Source organism: Haliotis cracherodii, unplaced genomic scaffold (assembly GCF_022045235.1).
Source record: "Haliotis cracherodii isolate W230 unplaced genomic scaffold, xgHalCrac1.p SCAF_20, whole genome shotgun sequence".
Lineage (NCBI taxonomy): Eukaryota > Metazoa > Mollusca > Gastropoda > Lepetellida > Haliotidae > Haliotis > Haliotis cracherodii.
In genome coordinates this window covers 16299897-16318877 of record NW_027266276.1, presented here as the reverse complement: position 1 = coordinate 16318877, position 18981 = coordinate 16299897, and the positions used below count along the sequence as shown (strand labels likewise).

Sequence of the window (18981 nt, the reverse complement as noted above, 5' to 3'; positions counted from 1 at the left end):
TGTCTTATGAAGTATTTAATATCTTTACATGGCTTCGTACAACCCATCATGCCTTACGCGTCACCTATCAGGGGTAACCAAAAAAATAGCTGTATTAATGCTATTCAAAATAGAGCCGCTCGTTTCTTCTTGGATGTAGGTAATAAAACGCCAAATCTTGCTGCTCGTGGGGGAAATGAGTTGGATATTGGTCTCTAATGTATTTAGAATAAACTTGAAATTGAGATGGTGAAAATTAGTATAATCAACCGTGGAACGGTTAGCACGCGCCAGGGCCCTGTTTCACAAAGCATTCGTAGCGCTAAGATTCCCATACCTTAATATATAAGACTTACGACAGTCGTAGCGCTACGAAAGCTTTGTGGAACAGGGCCCGGGTCTTTAGAATGTTGTCACTACCCCTAGTGTACAGTACATTCACACTGTGCACTCAAAAGAACCCACGCGTCCGATGGTAGATGGTCAGATCTAACGCCCTCTTCCACAACAATTGTATTAATTGCTGTGAAGGTGGTCGCTCCACTATTGTTGACGTGACGTCTGTATGTGTCACAGTGTTACACTCCACTATTGTTGACGTGACGTCTGTATGTGTCACAGTGTTACACTCCACTATTGTTGACGTGACGTCTGTATGTGTCACACTCCACTATTGTTGACGTGACGTCTGTTATTGTCACAGTGTTACACTCCACCGTTTTCATCAAGTATTCCCGTTGTTTGATTTATTTGTACACAGTATACTTTAAGTAAGGAACCCGCACACGTCAGGAAAGAATGGTTATAACTGTGTGATAGTGGACACTATTATATTTTAATAATACCTTCTAATCCAAATGTAGGGACACTTATAATACTGGATTGAGTGTTATCAACGATCAGGCGACTTTAAAAGTGTATTCTCAGTACAAGCTGTACAGCGAAAAGGTCTTACATTACCCCTGCATCTTACCAGATACTGACCGCCTCCGCGGTCTAGTGGATAGAACTCCTACCCAGAAAGCGGTAGGTCGCTGGTTCGATCCCCTGGCCGCGTCATACTAAAATACATCAACAGATGGTACTTGTTACCACGCTTAGCGCTCGGCGTTTAGGAGATAAAACAGAGACCGATTGGCTGGTAGTCAGTATAGTGTGTCTGAGTGGGGTATCCATGTTATGCTGCAACATTGTATGTCAGTGGGCTGGCACTGAAACATTAGTTCCGGGTAGAACAAGCAGCTACACATACACACGTGTTCCACATCACCTCATCTGCCAGATACGTATTGAATGTTGGCTGAATAGAGACAAACTTAGAACAAAGTCAGTTGGCACCACATGATCTGTGACTGCTTTCACTGTAAGGTGGGAAAGCCACGGAAACTCAAACTTGTTATCAAGCTTACCGAACATAGTTCTTCCATCCATTGACTCTCTCTCTCTCTCTCTCTCTCTCAACTATCACAAGACATCCAAACCCGCCACCAAGCATGTGTGCAAACCTACACATGTTTTTGGAGTTGAATTGGTATGTTCAAGATGACACGTCTTTTGTGCGTTGTGATGATCTGTTCAAACCGACACATATTTAGATGTTGTGTAGTGTATACAAAGTCTTTCGATGTTATGTTGATGTTTGCTAACCGACACATCCCTCTGCTTTTGTGTTATTTGCTCTTTTTACGTCTTTTTAAATTGAGTTGTGAAAACCGACACATTCTATTTATTGTAGTGTTGATGTACATACACTTTTGTATCGCTGATGTGCTTGTCGCCGAATACAAATATATGTGTTCATTTAATTGGCTAAGCGAACACCATTTGCCGATGATGTTTCAACTATGTCTCGCAACTGAATGTGTGACTAACCGAACATAGCCTTGAATCCAGCCTCCATTACGTAATTCCATGTTTTAGTAATGACTACTACCCTCAGTAGCTACTCGGCAGTAGCTGCACAACACAACACATACATTTATATTTATATAATTATGCATATTTTATTCACTTTTCAAATTACAATTCACAAATACATAGATAAGTTAATAATGCTTGCTCTGTAGCGTGAGTACTGCAGTCTTTATTTCAACATATTCCAAGACTGGTTACCTCGGCCTTTACGCACTGAAAAAAACAAAATAACAGAGTCACAACCCCTGAAGGACGCATTCGGCATATAATAACGGAGTCACAACCCCTGAAGGACGCATTCGGCATATAATAACAGTGTCACAACCCCTGAAGGACGCATTCGGCATATAATAACGGAGTCACAACCCCTGAAGGACGCATTCGGCATATAATAACAGTGTCACAACCCCTGAAGGACGCATTCGGCATATAATAACAGAGTCACAACCCCCGAAAGACGCATTCGGCATATAATAACAGAGTCACCACCCCTGAAGGACGCATTCTGCATATAATAACAGAGTCACAACCCCTGAAGGACGCATTCGGCATAAAATAACAGAGTCACAACCCCTGAAGGACGCATTCGGCATATAATAACAGAGTCACCACCCCTGAAGGACGCATTCGGCATATTGGATTACTCTATTGAAACACGGCATATTGGATTACTCTATTGAAACACGGCATATTGGATTACTTTATTGAAACACGGCATATTGGATTACTCTATTGAAACACGGCATATCGGATTACTCTATTGAAACACGGTCTTGTAACTGTACAAAGTACGTTACCAGACAGGCTAACATTACAATACATTTAACGAGAAGACTCCTAAATACAAAGAACATTTAAAGAGAGGACATGCATAATATTGAAGCTTCTGAAGACGTAAGTCAGGGCGTGACTGAGTTAACGCTGCTTTAAGAAGTATAGACGGCTCAGTGGGGGGAGACAGTATGCAAGTGGCACGGCGCTGACAAACCAAACACCAAAATCCGATAGTTGCTGGGATTCGAATATACGCCCACCGCGGATCCTGACTCTACGAAGAGACGCAACTCTGCTTCAGATGATCGCGCCCCCCTCCCGCGACCCATATAGAGGTTTGGCTTATTGATGTACCAGCGTTCAATTAAAGAAACTACGATTAGGGTCAATAGAGATAAGAGATAAGAAATCGACAGGTACTCATAAAACGGTTGGCCGAATACTTTAAGAGGATGTGTCGCTCTATGCAGTGTCGGCTGGTCATTGGTTCAAATCCTAGACACACCACAATCATTATCCTCGGTTTGTCGAAGCTCTACCACTGCTGGTAGGTTTCACCCATTAGATTATAGTCTTTGATCCGCGTCACTCTTTACCTCAACCTTACATGGCAATGTCGCTAATGAAATGCTGTTCACAGGGGCATGAAGTCCAAACATGTTGGGCGTGCAGGTTGTTATACGTACCACATGTTACATGAGCAGCTGGTGATTTTCCTGATGCTGATGGTACGGGAAGAATTGTCGTCACAGGTGACGGTGTAGTTCTGGAGAGACGTCTCGGCAGGGATGCAACATCTACACTCCTTCACCATCTCGTTATTCTTAGAGACATCGTAGGTGAAGGAACTAGGCCCGCAGTCACCCTTGCAGAAGTACTGATCTACCTCAAAGCTTGCAATACAACCCTCCACGCCAATCTTGACCTTATCAGCAGAGGGTTGGCATGTCTTCTTCTTACATTCATACTTGCAGCAAGAGCCTTCGGGAGCAAGTACCATATCTTCGGTGTCCTGTAATGAATAGTTGAAGTTTAATTGCACCTCATTCATCAATTTCATGGGGTCCTCAATAAGATTCCGCCCTACATCGTTCGAGACTTGGTTGGTGACATAAATTGATATGTAATTAAGATACTATTTCGAACAAACAAAGTTAGGGATCATAATATTGTTGTAGATGTTTTTGCCGTGAAGGCTGAGCTCACAATTTAATAAAAATATCCCCAGCAATATTCATAATATCAACCTTTTTTGTTATATTAACCTTGTAAGGCTTTTTTGTGTGAAAAAGGATTGTTAACTAAACAACCTTAGGCTAAAAATAGTATATAACAAATAGCAACCCCTTTTATTTCAAAAGAACTGTTCATTCATGAAACATATTTTAAAAAATGGTTTCAGATGATGGAGCCAAGCAGACGTGGATACTTCCATATAGATATGTAACAGTGTACTACTAATACGCTTGTGACAACACACCCAGCAGTGCAATCTAATCAGAATGGGGCAAAGAAGAATTCTTCATTTGAAAGAGCATCAACGCCACTTATGGCCGCCATTGGAACAAGGAATGGTTGCAGATCAGACTATGGTCCTAATCAAGGAGGGTCATTTAGATGAAATAAACAATATCTTGGGAATTGGATTACAGTTACGACTGTCCTGGTCTATTTATTATTCAGCCTCAGTGTCGCTGTTTAGAAATAAACATATACCATTTTCATTGCGATTGCTGCGCCATTACATCTTTCCTTTTAAATACGCATAGTTTATCAACGACAAGAAGGAACCGAAATGCACCACTTATTCTACAAATGTATCAACGGGGCAGAATGGTCGTGTGAGCCCACAAGAATCAACGTGTGACCTAACTGTTAGCGTGTTATCACATCCCGAGTGTTCACGTTGTCATCAATTGGTTGTCATACGACGTTAGTAAGAGTTAATATTGCAGATCCTTGTTTGGAACAACATCAATACTTACTGGGTTGCATTCTTTCACACAGTCGTCATGTGGCAGTGGCACCCCTTCTTCACAGATGAACTTGGTGCAGTTATCTGATGGATCCGTGATGACGTCCCCGTCCTGGAATAAGAGAACAGCGTTAATGTTACTCGTATGACATCTAGCATGGTGACGACGTCCTGTAAATCCAGTAGTATGCCTGTACGGATATCATGACGTCAAAAACACTTACAACTGGCTGTACGACTTATCATATTTCCAAACAATTATATTCGACGAAAATAATTTTCTTTGTAACAGATGTTTCATAAGCGAGGCTCACAAACCCCTTCAGCATGGCTTGGTTACGCAAGATAGAATATATTGCGTCGAAGAGAGGAACCCAATGTCCCTTTTTATTCTCAAAGTATAGAAATGAGATCACAATCAATATAATACTGACTAATAGGGTGTTATTCTCTATCTATAATATTGCTGTCCCATTAGCACTCTTAATCAGTCTACAGTACTATTAGCAGTGTGAAACAGAGTTATGGAAACTCACCTTATACACTTTACCGTTGTAAATACATTCTTGACACTCCTCTATTGTCACGCAATCGCTGCCACGTCGGACAGTGTTGTTGGTACACATACATCCGGGCATTGGAGTGGCATCGCAGTTGTCCTTCGGGTTCCTATCTTCACAAGTCATTTGGCAGTTGGTGTAGTTGCTATACTCCTCGTTGGGTTTGTCGCATTCTGAAAAAAAGAAACTTCATTTCCAAGTTTGGCTCTTTGCTTGAAGATGGAATTGAGCAACCTATGCTCGTTGTAAGAGGCAATTCATGGGACATGGTGATCAGGCTCACTGACTTGGTGTATTGTCTGTCATCGTATCCCAATTGCGTGGATCGATGCTCATGATGTCAATCACTGGATCATACTAGATTATTTACACACCGCAGTCATGTAGCTGGCTTATTGCTGGGAGTTGTGTTAAACGAGAAATAAACCAAGGTTTGGCATGAACATGGAATAGTAACATTGAAACTGGATAGTCAAGTATAACGAACTTCGAAGACTACTTATCAATATTTGTATTCATAAAAATAAACATCATTGAGAGAAATCACGAAATGTATACCACAGACAACGCTTAACGATGAAGAATACATAATCAATAAACGATCGTTTAATGAATGTACTTACTGCATGCTTCAATGTAGCACTTGCGGGACTCCTCTGTTGGCACATCTTGACACCTCACATCATTCTGTATATCACGTGTTCTTGTGACGTTTTGAAGTCCACATGTGCCTTCACATGTTGCCCATTCGCTCCAAATGTACTTGTTGCCTTTTGAGTAAATATAACAGTGTTAGCCGTATGAGTGAATGTTATATTGTTAGCCGTCTGAGGCAATGTTACATTGTTAGCAGTTTGAGTAAATGTTACATTGTTAGCCATCTCAGGCAATGTTACATTGTTAGCAGTATGAGGCAATGTTACATAGCAATTTGAGGCAATGTTACATTGTTAGCCATCTGAGGCAATGTTACATTGTTAGCAGTCTGATGCAATGTTACATAGCAATCTGAGGCAATGTTACATTGTTAGCCATCTGAGGCAATGTTACATTGTTAGCCATCTGAGGCAATGTTACATTGTTAACGTCTGAGACAATGTTACATTGTTAGTAGTCTGAGGAAATGTTACATTTTTATTCACATTCAAGGTATCCACATATTTCCTCAAGAATCAATTCACAGAATTCTATAATGTGTGTGACGACTATTTGATATATTTGACAAACGCTAGTAAGGTCTGAACATAAACGTGACTATTATGATGATATCCCATTGAAACCTCTACTGCTACCTTTACTATAATGCAATCAGAAGCTTACAATAGCATGGCTCTCCGCAGGGCTCCTCTGTCATCTCATTGTTCTGACAGTTCTTGTCGTCGGGATTGGCGATTGTGAAGTTCCTTGTTCTGACACCTTTGTCTTCACCATCTTTGACGCAGTCCTTGCTGCACTCGGTCCAAGCAGTCCATACAGGCTCGCAGCCTGTGAGAGAGAACAATTATATCCTAATGCTCAAATCACTTGACCATTCTGGTCGCACCACATGGGCTACTCACGTTAAGAATATTTTGTTTAAATTAGGTTTTGGATATGTATGGTTAACACAAGATGTTGGCAATGTGAAGATATTTATTAATCTTTTTAAGCAAAGATTATTTGATAACCTTCAACAAACATGGTGTAGTTCTATCAATAGTATATCTGATACCTTTTATTATAAACATTTTAAATCCCTGTTAAATGTTGAAAAATATCTTACACTCCCCATACCAGTACATCTGAGAATATGTATGACTCGTTTCAGATGTAGCAAGTTTAAACTTGCAATTGACTTGGGGAGATACACAAATGTCCCATACACTGAACGATTATGTAAATATTGCATAGAAAATGGTATAACTTTTATTGAAGATGAATTTCATGTTTTACTTTATTCAGCGTTATTCAGCCCTAAGAAATATGTATCTTAAACAGTATATCAAGTTTCAAACTGTTTCGTTTACTGAAATTATTTCATCAGAAAACTTTGATGTTGTATATAACACATGTTTATATCTATATAAAGTCCAACGGCTAAGAGAAACTTAAATCGATTACTTCCTTGGCATGCGTAGTTCATACAATCAACCACTATCTGTATTATGGACCTATGGCCTTCTTACTGAATAAACTGTCTGTCTGTCTGTCTGTCTGTCTGTTTTATCATAGCATCAGTAAATCACCAGCCTATCACACATGTCAATATTACGCCACTTCAGAGCAATAGTTTAACAAAACCCTGGAAAGATGCAGCAGGATTAATCCTCCCACATTATACGTATGTGGTGAATCAAACCTTTGCGTACGACCTCTTAACAACTGGGCTTCCCGAAATGCTACAAAACGTAAACGACGCATTACACCTCATTGAATCCACAAAAGAGAAATCATTACGTCATATACAATACTCAGTTTTACTTGATATGATACGTTAGCACAATATCGCTAAAATGAAAGGAATTTTACGAAGCCCATTAATATCATTGCATGGGACACCACTCATGGGAAAAACAAACCAAATACCCTAAAAGAACCGAGACTGAACACCAGTATCCGGTAACTGAAGGTTTAAAACGTACACTCAGCTGTTCCACAAGGCTCTGTCTCCACATGTATGGGACCATTAGCACAGTCTTGGCCTTCGCATTTTGGTCCATCGCACTCTCTTGACCTTGTCATGTTCCTGTCCCTGCACTTCTTACCATTACAAGAATCGGTTGACCACTGGCTCCATTCCTTATACTTGCCATCAACTGCAAAAGTAAACATATATTAAACCGAGTACACAAAGATCTGGGATACCCAGTCATTTTATCTTTGATAGAGGGCAGAGAGTTAGGTATGCTTGAGGGAGAACAATTGGATAATTAAAGGTCGATAAATAGTTTCTGCCATGTCAATGAATAAGCTTTGATTTGGTTTTCAAGAGTTTGGCATAGTATGATATTCATCCTTGCACACATGTTCTCATCGTTTCCTTAGCATAACGTACTTGGTGCCCCGGGAACCTTGGTGTAGTTTCCGTCTTCGCATTCACTGGAACAAATAAATTCGGATTCATAAGACAAATGCTAAAACTATTATGCAGAAGTCTGCTTCTGTATGTATGAGGACGTGTATATGTGTGTTTGTAAGTGAATGTGCGTGCAGCTTGTTCGTAAGTTTATAAAAAAATATAATAGCTAAATATTAACTCACACTGGGAAAAGAGCAACTGCCTTCCTTTGAACGGACAAACTAATTTTAAAGATTATGTCTAAATGTGCCATGTACATACATAGTGAAGCACTCCTCTCTGACCGTTTCGCCGCTTGGGATGAAGTTACCCTCATAATTGCAAGCACATAGTGGTACAACGCAGTCGGCGGTCTCAGTCTTCGGCTGTTGCTCATCGCAGGTAGCTGTGCTCTGTGCGACCCTAAAGAAACAAGCATTTGCTGTTACAGATGTCTTCATATAACAAACAAAAATCTTTTTAAACGACAGTGCAAACAGTGTCCCCGACGTCATCTGTAATTCTCAGTCTCATCGTGGTTCGCCGTTAAGTTGTTTAGGTTAAAGATTGGTTCCTGTCTGCATTGATATTCCCAGAATGTCAAACATACCCCAGAAAGACAGAAAGTGATCAGTTAGCCAACACAAACCTTGTCCTCGATTTTGTGGCATTCCTTCCGCATAGTGGATCGCATGCACCCCACGATGTCCATTCAGCCCAGTTGCAGCCTAGACAAAACATGCAATCAATAATACTTTGTTTTCAAATGAGAGACTTACCTAGTAAGTCGAGTTAATCGAGATATTCGATAAAAAATATTTGATTGGTATCCAAACACTGCATATTGAAATCTTTACTGTAAAATGTTACTGTTCGAAAAACATCATACGTGGGTATGGGAGTTGCCCGAATTTTCTGTGCTGGAGGATTTTATTCATTTAAAAAATGCAACTTTTCCTTAATGTAATACAGGTGAATCATTCCAGTGTCAATACTAAACATACTACTTACATTGATGGCATATTGCTTTTTATTCACTACATATGTAAGAACTTTTGATCTTACAGAAACATTAAGAAGATGTAATATCGGTTTTCTATAGTGTGTAAGTCTCATCAGCACATCATGATAATACACATGCGATGCGATACTGGTTTACTTCTAACTTTGTTAGGCACAATTCGCATTCACTCTTTCAGCTACTGACTAAGTCATTAACAATATCAACTCTCCATAAAAAAAGAAAAACAATGTGGATACTTACAGTTATCCTTTGGCGTACAGACGAATTTTTTCTCAAAATTACATTTGCTGAAAACAAAACAAAACTGATTGGTACAACATGAGGATGCGATGTATCCAAACGATTACAGGTTTTCGTCTTGACATTACAGTAGGGCAATATTTTCTACAAGTTTCAATCATCTTCTAAGCAGGCAAAGCCAGTGGGTATTTCTCGAAACGCTTTTACCGTTGGCCACATAATATTATCTGCTTAAGGATATCCCATTTGATATCCCACAGTACAAATACAATATGTTTCACTACATTTGAAACGGTGAATTTCAAGAAGATAAATTCTAAAAAGTGGGCTATTTTGTTACACCCCTGGCCACAATTCAGTGCAGAATACGATACGGGAACGATACGGGACGGTAAGGGAACGAATTTTAACGAATGAATGTCAAGTTCAAACATTCTCCAGTTGTTTCTTTCTTCCCTTCAGCTTGCTTTCAGGGTAATAAGTTATCAGTTATTGGAAGGAGAGACAACGGACAACTCATCGCACCAAATCAATCGGACCTGCAGAACAGGTGGACGGAAACTCATTTGCCAAGAGTTTATGGGGAGAAAACGTACCTCCTACATGCTTATAGTAAACTAAGCTTCCTTAATTACATAAAGTTAGTTCAGAATTCATGTTATCAATATCATATGAGATAGAAACGACTTTAAAAACTTGAAATACCATTCTTCACATGTGTTTCCACTTGGTGATGGGTAAACTTCTTCTTCATTGTACTTTTTCCCTTCACTATCGTAACATCCACATTCTTCCTTAGGTATGCACTTGGAGTCCTCCATCTTGTAGCCTTCCTCGCAGACACATGTTTCACCAATGACGCAGTCACCAGCGGCCACACAGGACGCGGAAAATCGCATGCCGTAACAGGTCTCGCAGGTCTCATTGCAGTTTGTACTGATCTTCATGTTTTCTCCGCAAACAGCTATGGAAAGAAATAGTGAGTGAGTAAATTAATGTTCCTTTAAGTCATATTCAACAAGTGTCCGTATGAAGAATTAGCTGGTACCAACTTTTGTGTAACTTCTTACATGGGATATATTCTAGTTTCGTGTGAAGAACTAGCTGGTACCAACTTTTGTGTAGCTTCTGACATGGGATATATTCTAGTTCCGTGTGAAGAACAAGCTGGTGCCAACTAACGTGTAGCTTCTGACATGGGATATATTCTAGTTTCGGGTGAAGAACTAGCTGGTGCCAACGTATGTGTAACTTCTGACATGGGATATATTCTAGTTCCGTGTGAAGAACTAGCTGGTGCCAACTAACGTGTAACTTCTGACATGGGATATATTCTAGTTTCGTGTGAAGAACAAACTGGTGCCAACTTACGTGTAGAACAGTCTGATGGACATGGCGTCTCCTGTACATTCGAGGAATCGCAGTTGCACCTGACGTCATCAGTGCAGTTTCTGTTTCTGGTTCTCGTAACGGCGACACATCCAGATTCGCAGGCGGACCACTCTCCCCACGTTTCCCAACATGTTGGTGGCACTGAAACATTATTAAGTAATTAATAGATATGAAAGCTATCCTTATACCAAGTCCATCCAGGCTACATTTGTCAAAAATATATTATTTGCAAGTGACAATATTATTTGACTCCAGACAGCGATTCAACACAGTGTGACATAATATTTCTGCAAAATGAAAATAATTGATTATTTTTCAGTTTGTAAATTTTGTTTGTTTGTTGTTTAACAACAATATTACAGCTATGTCGGCGGTCTGTAAATAATCGAGTCTGGACCAGACAATCCAGTGACTGATATCATGAGCAATTGGGATACGATGACATGCATCAACCAAGTCAGCCAGCCTGACCATCCGATCCCGTTAGTAGCCTCTTACGACATGCATAGTCGCCTTTTACAGCAAGCATGGGTAGACCTATTCTACCCCGGATCTTCACGGGTCCTGAATTGAATGAAGCAAATGTGGATGTTGAGAACGTGTTACAAGTAACGGTAAAAGTGGTAGAACTGATGTGTTTTGATTAATATTTCTGTTAAAAAGGACCGTATTTAACCTTTTTGAATGATGTCTTTGGGCTAAGATGAAGAATGTGTTATCGTCTTAAACACTTTTTTACTTTTACGAATAAGTACAGTTGAGTTATTTCATTATAAAAATCCACTGGTTCTGGCTGTTAATGTTGTGATAGGACCACTGGTTGTGGTTGTTCCAGGTGAGGTCATTCCATTGCTTGTTGTACCTGAAGTGGTAGTACCACCGGTTGTGGTTGTTTCTGATGTCATAGTACTAGTGGATGTAGTTGTTCCAGAAGAGGTAGTTCCAGTGGATGTAGTTGTTCCCGATGTCGTTGTACCACTGGTTGTAGTCGTTCCTGATGTGGTAGTTCCACTGGTTGTTGTTGTTGTTGTTGTTCCAGACGTGGTAGTTCCATTGGTTGTTAGACCTGAAGTGGTAGTTCCACTGGTTGTTGTTGTTCCAGAAGAGGTAGTTCCACTGGTTGTTGTACCTGATGTGGTAGTTCCACTGGTTGTAGTTGTTTCAGACGTGGTAGTTCCTCTTGTTGTTGTTCCAGAAGTGGTAGTTCTACTGGTTGTTGCCCCTGGTGTTGTAGTTCCACTGGTTCTAGTTGTTCCAGATGTGGTAGCTCCACTTGTTGTAGTTGTTCCTGATATGGTAGTTCCACTTGTTGAGATTGTTCCAGAAGTGGTAGTTCCACTGGTTGTGGTTGTCCCAGAAGTGGTAGTTCCACTGGTTGTAGTTGTTCCAGAAGTGGTAGTTCCACTGGTTCTAGATGTTCCTGATGTTGTTGTACCACTGGTTGTAGTTGTTCCTGATGTGGTAGTTCCACTGGTTGTAGTTGTTCCTGATGTGGTAGTTCCACTTGTTGAGGTTGTTCCAGAAGTGGTAGTTCCACTGGTTGTGGTTGTTCCAGAAATGGTAGTTCCACTGGTTGTTGTTCCTGAGGTGGTAGTTCCACTGGTTGTTGTACCTGGTGTGGTAGTTCCACTGGTTCTGGTAGTTCCAGAAGTGGTAGTTCCACTGGTTGTGGTTGTTCCAGAAATGGTAGTTCCACTGGTTGTCGTACCTGGTGTGGTAGTTCCACTGGTTGTTGTACCTGGTGTGGTAGTTCCACTGGTTCTGGTAGTTCCAGAAGTGGTAGTTCCACTGGTTGTTGTACCTGATGTGGTAGTTCCACTGGTTGTTGTTCCTGAGGTGGTAGTTCCACGGGTTGTTGTTGTACCTGGTGTGGTAGTTCCACTGGTTGTTGTACCTGATGTGGTAGTTCCACTGGTTGTTGTACTTGATGTGGTAGATCCACTGGTTCTGGTAGTTCCAGAAGTGGTAGTTCCACTTGCCGTTGTTCCAGAGGTGGTAGTTCCACTAGTTGTTGTACCTGATGAGGTAGTTCCACTGGTTGTGGTTATTCCAGAAGAGGTTGTTCCACTGGTTGTGGTTATTCCAGAGGTGGTAGTTCCACTGGTTGTTGTTCCAGACGTGGTAGTTCCACTGGTTGTTGTACCTGATGTGGTAGTTCCACTGGTTGTTGTTGTCCCAGACGTGGTAGTTCCACTTGTTGTAGTTGTTCCTGATATGGTAGTTCCACTGGTTGTGGTTGTCCCAGAAGTGGTAGTTCCACTGGTTGTAGTTGTTCCAGAAGTGGTAGTTCCACTGGTTCTAGATGTTCCTGATGTTGTTGTACCACTGGTTGTAGTTGTTCCTGATGTGGTAGTTCCACTGGTTGTAGTTGTTCCTGATGTGGTAGTTCCACTTGTTGAGGTTGTTCCAGAAGTGGTAGTTCCACTGGTTGTGGTTGTTCCAGAAATGGTAGTTCCACTGGTTGTTGTTCCTGAGGTGGTAGTTCCACTGGTTGTTGTACCTGGTGTGGTAGTTCCACTGGTTCTGGTAGTTCCAGAAGTGGTAGTTCCACTGGTTGTGGTTGTTCCAGAAATGGTAGTTCCACTGGTTGTTGTACCTGGTGTGGTAGTTCCACTGGTTGTTGTACCTGGTGTTGTAGTTCCACTGGTTCTGGTAGTTCCAGAAGTGGTAGTTCCACTGGTTGTTGTACCTGATGTGGTAGTTCCACTGGTTGTTGTTCCTGAGGTGGTAGTTCCACTGGTTGTTGTTGTACCTGGTGTGGTAGTTCCACTGGTTGTTGTACCTGATGTGGTAGTTCCACTGGTTGTTGTACTTGATGTGGTAGATCCACTGGTTCTGGTAGTTCCAGAAGTGGTAGTTCCACTTGCCGTTGTTCCAGAGGTGGTAGTTCCACTAGTTGTTGTACCTGATGAGGTAGTTCCACTGGTTGTGGTTATTCCAGAAGAGGTTGTTCCACTGGTTGTGGTTATTCCAGAGGTGGTAGTTCCACTGGTTGTTGTTCCAGACGTGGTAGTTCCACTGGTTGTTGTACCTGATGTGGTAGTTCCACTGGTTGTTGTTGTCCCAGACGTGGTAGTTCCACTGGTTGTGGTTCTTCCAGAAGTTGTTGTTCCACTTGTTGTAGTTGTTCCAGAAGTGGTAATTCCACTAGTTACTGTACCTGAGGTGGTAGTTCCACGGGTTGTTGTACCTGGTGTGGTAGTTCCACGGGTTGTTGTACCTGGTGTGGTAGTTCCACTGGTTGTTGTACTTGATGTGGTAGTTCCACTGGTTGTTGTACTTGATGTGGTAGATCCACTGGTTCTGGTAGTTCCAGAAGTGGTAGTTCCACTGGTTGTTGTACCTGGTGTGGTAGTTCCACTGGTTGTTGTACCTGATGTGGTAGTTCCACTGGTTGTTGTACTTGATGTGGTAGATCCACTGGTTCTGGTAGTTCCAGAAGTGGTAGTTCCACTGGTTGTTGTACCTGGTGTGGTTGTTCCACTGGTTGTGGTTGTTCCAGAAATGGTAGTTCCACTGGTTGTTGTTCCAGACGTGGTAGTTCCACTGGTTGTTGTACCTGATGTGGTAGTTCCACTGGTTGTGGTTGTTCCAGAAATGGTAGTTCCACTGGTTGTTGTACCTGGTGTGGTAGCTCCACTGGTTGTTGTACCTGATGTGGTAGTTCCACTGGTTGTGGTTGTTCCAGAAATGGTAGTTCCACTGGTTGTTGTACCTGATGTGGTAGTTCCACTGGTTGTTGTTGTACCTGGTGTGGTAGTTCCACTGGTTGTTGTACTTGATGTGGTAGATCCACTGGTTCTGGTAGTTCCAGAAGTGGTAGTTCCACTTGCCGTTGTTCCAGAGGTGGTAGTTCCACTAGTTGTTGTACCTGATGAGGTAGTTCCACTGGTTGTGGTTATTCCAGAAGAGGTTGTTCCACTGGTTGTGGTTATTCCAGAGGTGGTAGTTCCACTGGTTGTTGTTCCAGACGTGGTAGTTCCACTGGTTGTTGTACCTGATGTGGTAGTTCCACTGGTTGTTGTTCTTCCAGAAGTTGTTGTACCACTTGTTGTAGTTGTTCCAGAAGTGGTAATTCCACTAGTTACTGTACCTGAGGTGGTAGTTCCACTGGTTGTTGTACCTGATGTGGTAGTTCCACTGGTTGTTGTTGTCCCAGACGTGGTAGTTCCACTGGTTGTGGTTCTTCCAGAAGTTGTTGTTCCACTTGTTGTAGTTGTTCCAGAAGTGGTAATTCCACTAGTTACTGTACCTGAGGTGGTAGTTCCACTGGTTGTTGTACCTGATGTGGTAGTTCCACTTGTTGTTGTTGTCCCAGACGTGGTAGTTCCACTGGTTGTGGTTCTTCCAGAAGTTGTTGTTCCACTTGTTGTAGTTGTTCCAGAAGTGGTAATTCCACTAGTTACTGTACCTGAGGTGGTAGTTCCACGGGTTGTTGGACCCGATGTGGTACTTCCACTTGTTGTTGTACCTGATGTGGTAGTTCCACTGGTTTTTGTTGTTCCAGACGTGGTACTTCCACTGGTTGTAGTTGTTCCAGACGTGGTAGTTCCACTGGTTGTAGTTGTTCCAGACGTGGTAGTTCCACTGGTTGGTGTACCTGATGGGGTAGTTCCACTAGTTGGTGTACCTGATGGGGTAGTTCCACTGGTTGTTGTACCTGATGGGGTAGATCCACTGGTTGTTGTTCCTGATGTGGTAGTTCCACTGGTCATGGTTGTTCCAGACGTGGTAGTTCCACTGGTTGTTGTACCTGATGTGGTAGTTCCACTGGTTGTTGTTGTTCCAGACGTGGTAGTTCCACTTGTTGTTGCACCTGATGTGGTAGTTCCACTGGTTGTGGTTGTTCCAAAAGTAGTGGTTCTTCTTGTTGTGGTTCCCGAGGAAGAAGTTTGAGTTCCACTTGTTGTTCCAGACGTGGTAGTACCACTGGTTGTGTATCTTGTTGTTCCAGAAGTTGTCCCATTCGTAGATATTCCTACTTAATTGATATTATTATCTTGTTGGTTGTGTATTTCGTTAATCATTAGAAGAGAAATATGAGCTTCAAAAGTGTCATTTGTCCTTTCCCCTACAATTTGCTACAGTTGTTCTTTGTTGTGGTGGGTATTTCAGCTCTGATGAATATGCATTCCATTTTTACGATTTTGTCCGTTAGTCATACGTCGAAGATACTGGTGATATTGCTTTGCATAACTTAGAGGTATTTCTTTCTATTTTGGGGTTTTTGTTTTTGTGGTAAGTGTATTGTACTAAGACTTTACTCACTTGTTGTTGCACTGGTTGTTGTTCCACTTGTTGTGGTTGTTCCACTTGTTGTTGTTCCGCTGGTTGTTGTTCCACTTGTTGTTGTTCCACTAGTAGTAGTTCCTACAAACATGTAAGTGGTTAAGCGATAATATAATGTGTTTAAAAATAGCTTGTATTGACTGATTCCATGAATTTTATATTGTAGATTCGTTGTCAATTACAATATATTGATGAATGAATTTCAAATTAGAATTACATGTCTGTCGTCATCCATCACCTTTCTTCTGAAATCACTACATGTCATTGGGGTGAAAATCAAATCAATCAGGCATACAAATCGAATCAGTATAAAATCAGCTTATAAAAAAAGAGGATCTGTATGAAGACATTCAATGAAATTAAAGTTACATATCATGAAGCTATGTGGGATATAAGGTGACAAGTGCTTTCCCACTGATAGTTCTTCAAGGACATTTAGCAAATGAAGTTATGAATAAAAACCAAGCTAAAATATATAGGCACACGATAATAAACTCGTAATGGTCAGTACATCAACATATGTCAAATGTAAAAATCGTATTATTTTTCTAACACTTAAATGATCATCATGCATAAAATAACTCAAGTTTTGATATTGTAACTCTTTATTTCTATGTGATATGTTGTATGATTGATTCTTTTTTAAATGTCCAAGGCATAGCAGAAGTAGTCGAAAACGTTGTTGCTGCTGAATAATGAGAAAATGTTGAAATTGTTAAACATGCAAATATAATACACAATTTCCGATACCAATATAAGGATTCCTCTCAAGTAAAGCTACATGCATCAAATGTTGGTGCTATAACATGGATCCATTATAATAGTCGTATGATATCTTATCCTCTCAGAAAATCTTAATAATACATAAAACTCTTAATGACCATATTTCAGATAAAACTTAGGACATGAAGTCACGTCTATGTCACAACAAACAAAGATTGGAAGGAAGAAATGATAAGATGACAATCATATGTTGACTTCTTAGCAATTTTCCTAATGTTCAATTTGAGAAATTGTAGTAGGCCAAAATGGGGTCTGAGTATACATTTCCTTTTCGAATCTCCTGCATTATGTCCTTGATCTTTTTCAAACATTAAAAGGCCATGGGCATATTCATTGTTATATAACTGGCAATTGTTGTATAAAAGACTATTACAAAAAATCCTTATCCTCTTTCCTGTCCGAAACTTCAATTATAATATTTTAGTGAACCTGTCATAAAATCTCAAACTTACCTGTTGTTTCCTCTCCACAATAACTGATGCCACCATTCGCTTTGATGGCATTCGTAAGCTGACCCTCATTCATTCTAGGTTTAATAAGCGCAATGATAATGGGGGTTGCTTGGTTGATTGATATGGGGCGTGGAAGCTATAAAGAAAAGATAAGAACTGTAAACGTCAAGAAGAGATATGTTTTCACATAAGGAGATAAACAAAGTTATGCTACTGAACAATCTAATTGTGCTGATGGAGTTCGCCAAGATGGAAAGCGCTGATTGAAGGACTGCTTAAAGAGGCATAAACTCAGCTGTCAGTATGGCCATCTTAGGTCATGTGGATATATCCAAATTAGCTTAATCAAAATAGTTTGGGCAACCCTCATCAAACATTTCGCCAGTACTCACATCAAATTCACCGAGAGATTTCACAATCTTCAGTTGATCAATAGTTTCGGTATATCTTATCGTCAACTGTTTGGATGGATCAATATTCTTCACAGTTACCACAACGGTCGTAGGTGTGTTTGCTTCGATAGTAAAGGTTACAGGTGTACCACTATCTGCAATGGATGAACATTTGAACATCGTAAACTTGTTCCTAGAATTTATATCCATATTAAAATGTAAAACAATCAGGTCTTTGGTTCTTTGTTTTATTTATTAGCAGGCGGATTTCTTAAATATTAATTGCCATGTCATGTTTACATGTTTGCCCAATCAGTTAATCAGTCTCCTCTTGTACAAATATTCGTCAAATATACCTATTTGAGACCTAACCATAATCTACTACACACCAGATCATGCCAAGCCATATTTTAATGCTTAAGTAGATAGATTCTCTCAGCCTCTTTAACTATTTTAGAACAACCCATGCTACACGGATTTATACAGATGGCAAATCTAAGGTACGTTTTTACCTGATACACGCCCTAAATTTACAAGAGCTAAATAGAAAGAATACGTTTATACCTAATACACTCGTTATCAAACTTCAACAGTTCGAGGCTTCACCATGTAATGCAAAAATGTTTGCAATCACATATTTCAAATTTCTCAGTTAAATATATCTTGATTTAATTCATTATTTCATATATACTCCTCCAAGAAATATTTATCCTTTGAACGAACATTATTATCAATACCCTTATCATGCATTTATCCTCAGTCACTATAGTGTAACATATATCTCCACACTAAAAACATGTCATATAAATCTTTCATCAATAGAAGTTTACCTGTTTCGGTGATGAAAAATTCCCCTGCAATATATCCAGTAGCCACCAAAGAAAATCCATCCTTCATGTCATCTGTCACACTCAAAATGATGCTTGAGTTGGCACGCTTAAATGAGAAGGATTGTAACGTCATGCATGTTTTACTCTTATGTCATATCGAGTAATGGACACTCTCTAGGTGAAATATTTTACTTTAAACCATATTGTATAGTGTTTTAGGAAATATATAGTCACAATGATTAGTTCATAGGAGTTGTTATATTTCGTTGCCCTGACAACCTGTATGCAGTGCATTCTCCCCACTTTGAACACTCTTTTCTTTAGTTGCTTGAAACTGAGT

The 18981-nt window shown here is 40.5% G+C and overlaps 1 protein-coding gene across 1 annotated transcript in view; it reads right to left on the bottom strand.

The window, feature by feature from the left end:
* Positions 1–1956: 1956 nt before the first annotated feature.
* LOC139470044 (mucin-3B-like) overlaps positions 1957–18981 on the bottom strand; it is a 191389-nt gene continuing 174364 nt past the window's right edge. Inside the window, exons 223-238 of the mRNA XM_071252333.1 lie at positions 16164–16265; positions 14455–15876; positions 11758–13926; positions 10875–11036; positions 10209–10467; positions 9504–9550; positions 8889–8967; positions 8522–8662; positions 8237–8280; positions 7824–7997; positions 6523–6687; positions 5826–5972; positions 5179–5375; positions 4653–4754; positions 3354–3679; positions 1957–2106 (exon numbers count right to left, since the gene is read on the bottom strand). Of these exons, the coding sequence (XP_071108434.1) occupies positions 2100–2106; positions 3354–3679; positions 4653–4754; positions 5179–5375; positions 5826–5972; positions 6523–6687; positions 7824–7997; positions 8237–8280; positions 8522–8662; positions 8889–8967; positions 9504–9550; positions 10209–10467; positions 10875–11036; positions 11758–13926; positions 14455–15876; positions 16164–16265 (5543 nt within the window). The 3' untranslated portion in view covers positions 1957–2099. The remainder of the gene's footprint in view (positions 2107–3353; positions 3680–4652; positions 4755–5178; positions 5376–5825; positions 5973–6522; positions 6688–7823; positions 7998–8236; positions 8281–8521; positions 8663–8888; positions 8968–9503; positions 9551–10208; positions 10468–10874; positions 11037–11757; positions 13927–14454; positions 15877–16163; positions 16266–18981) is intronic.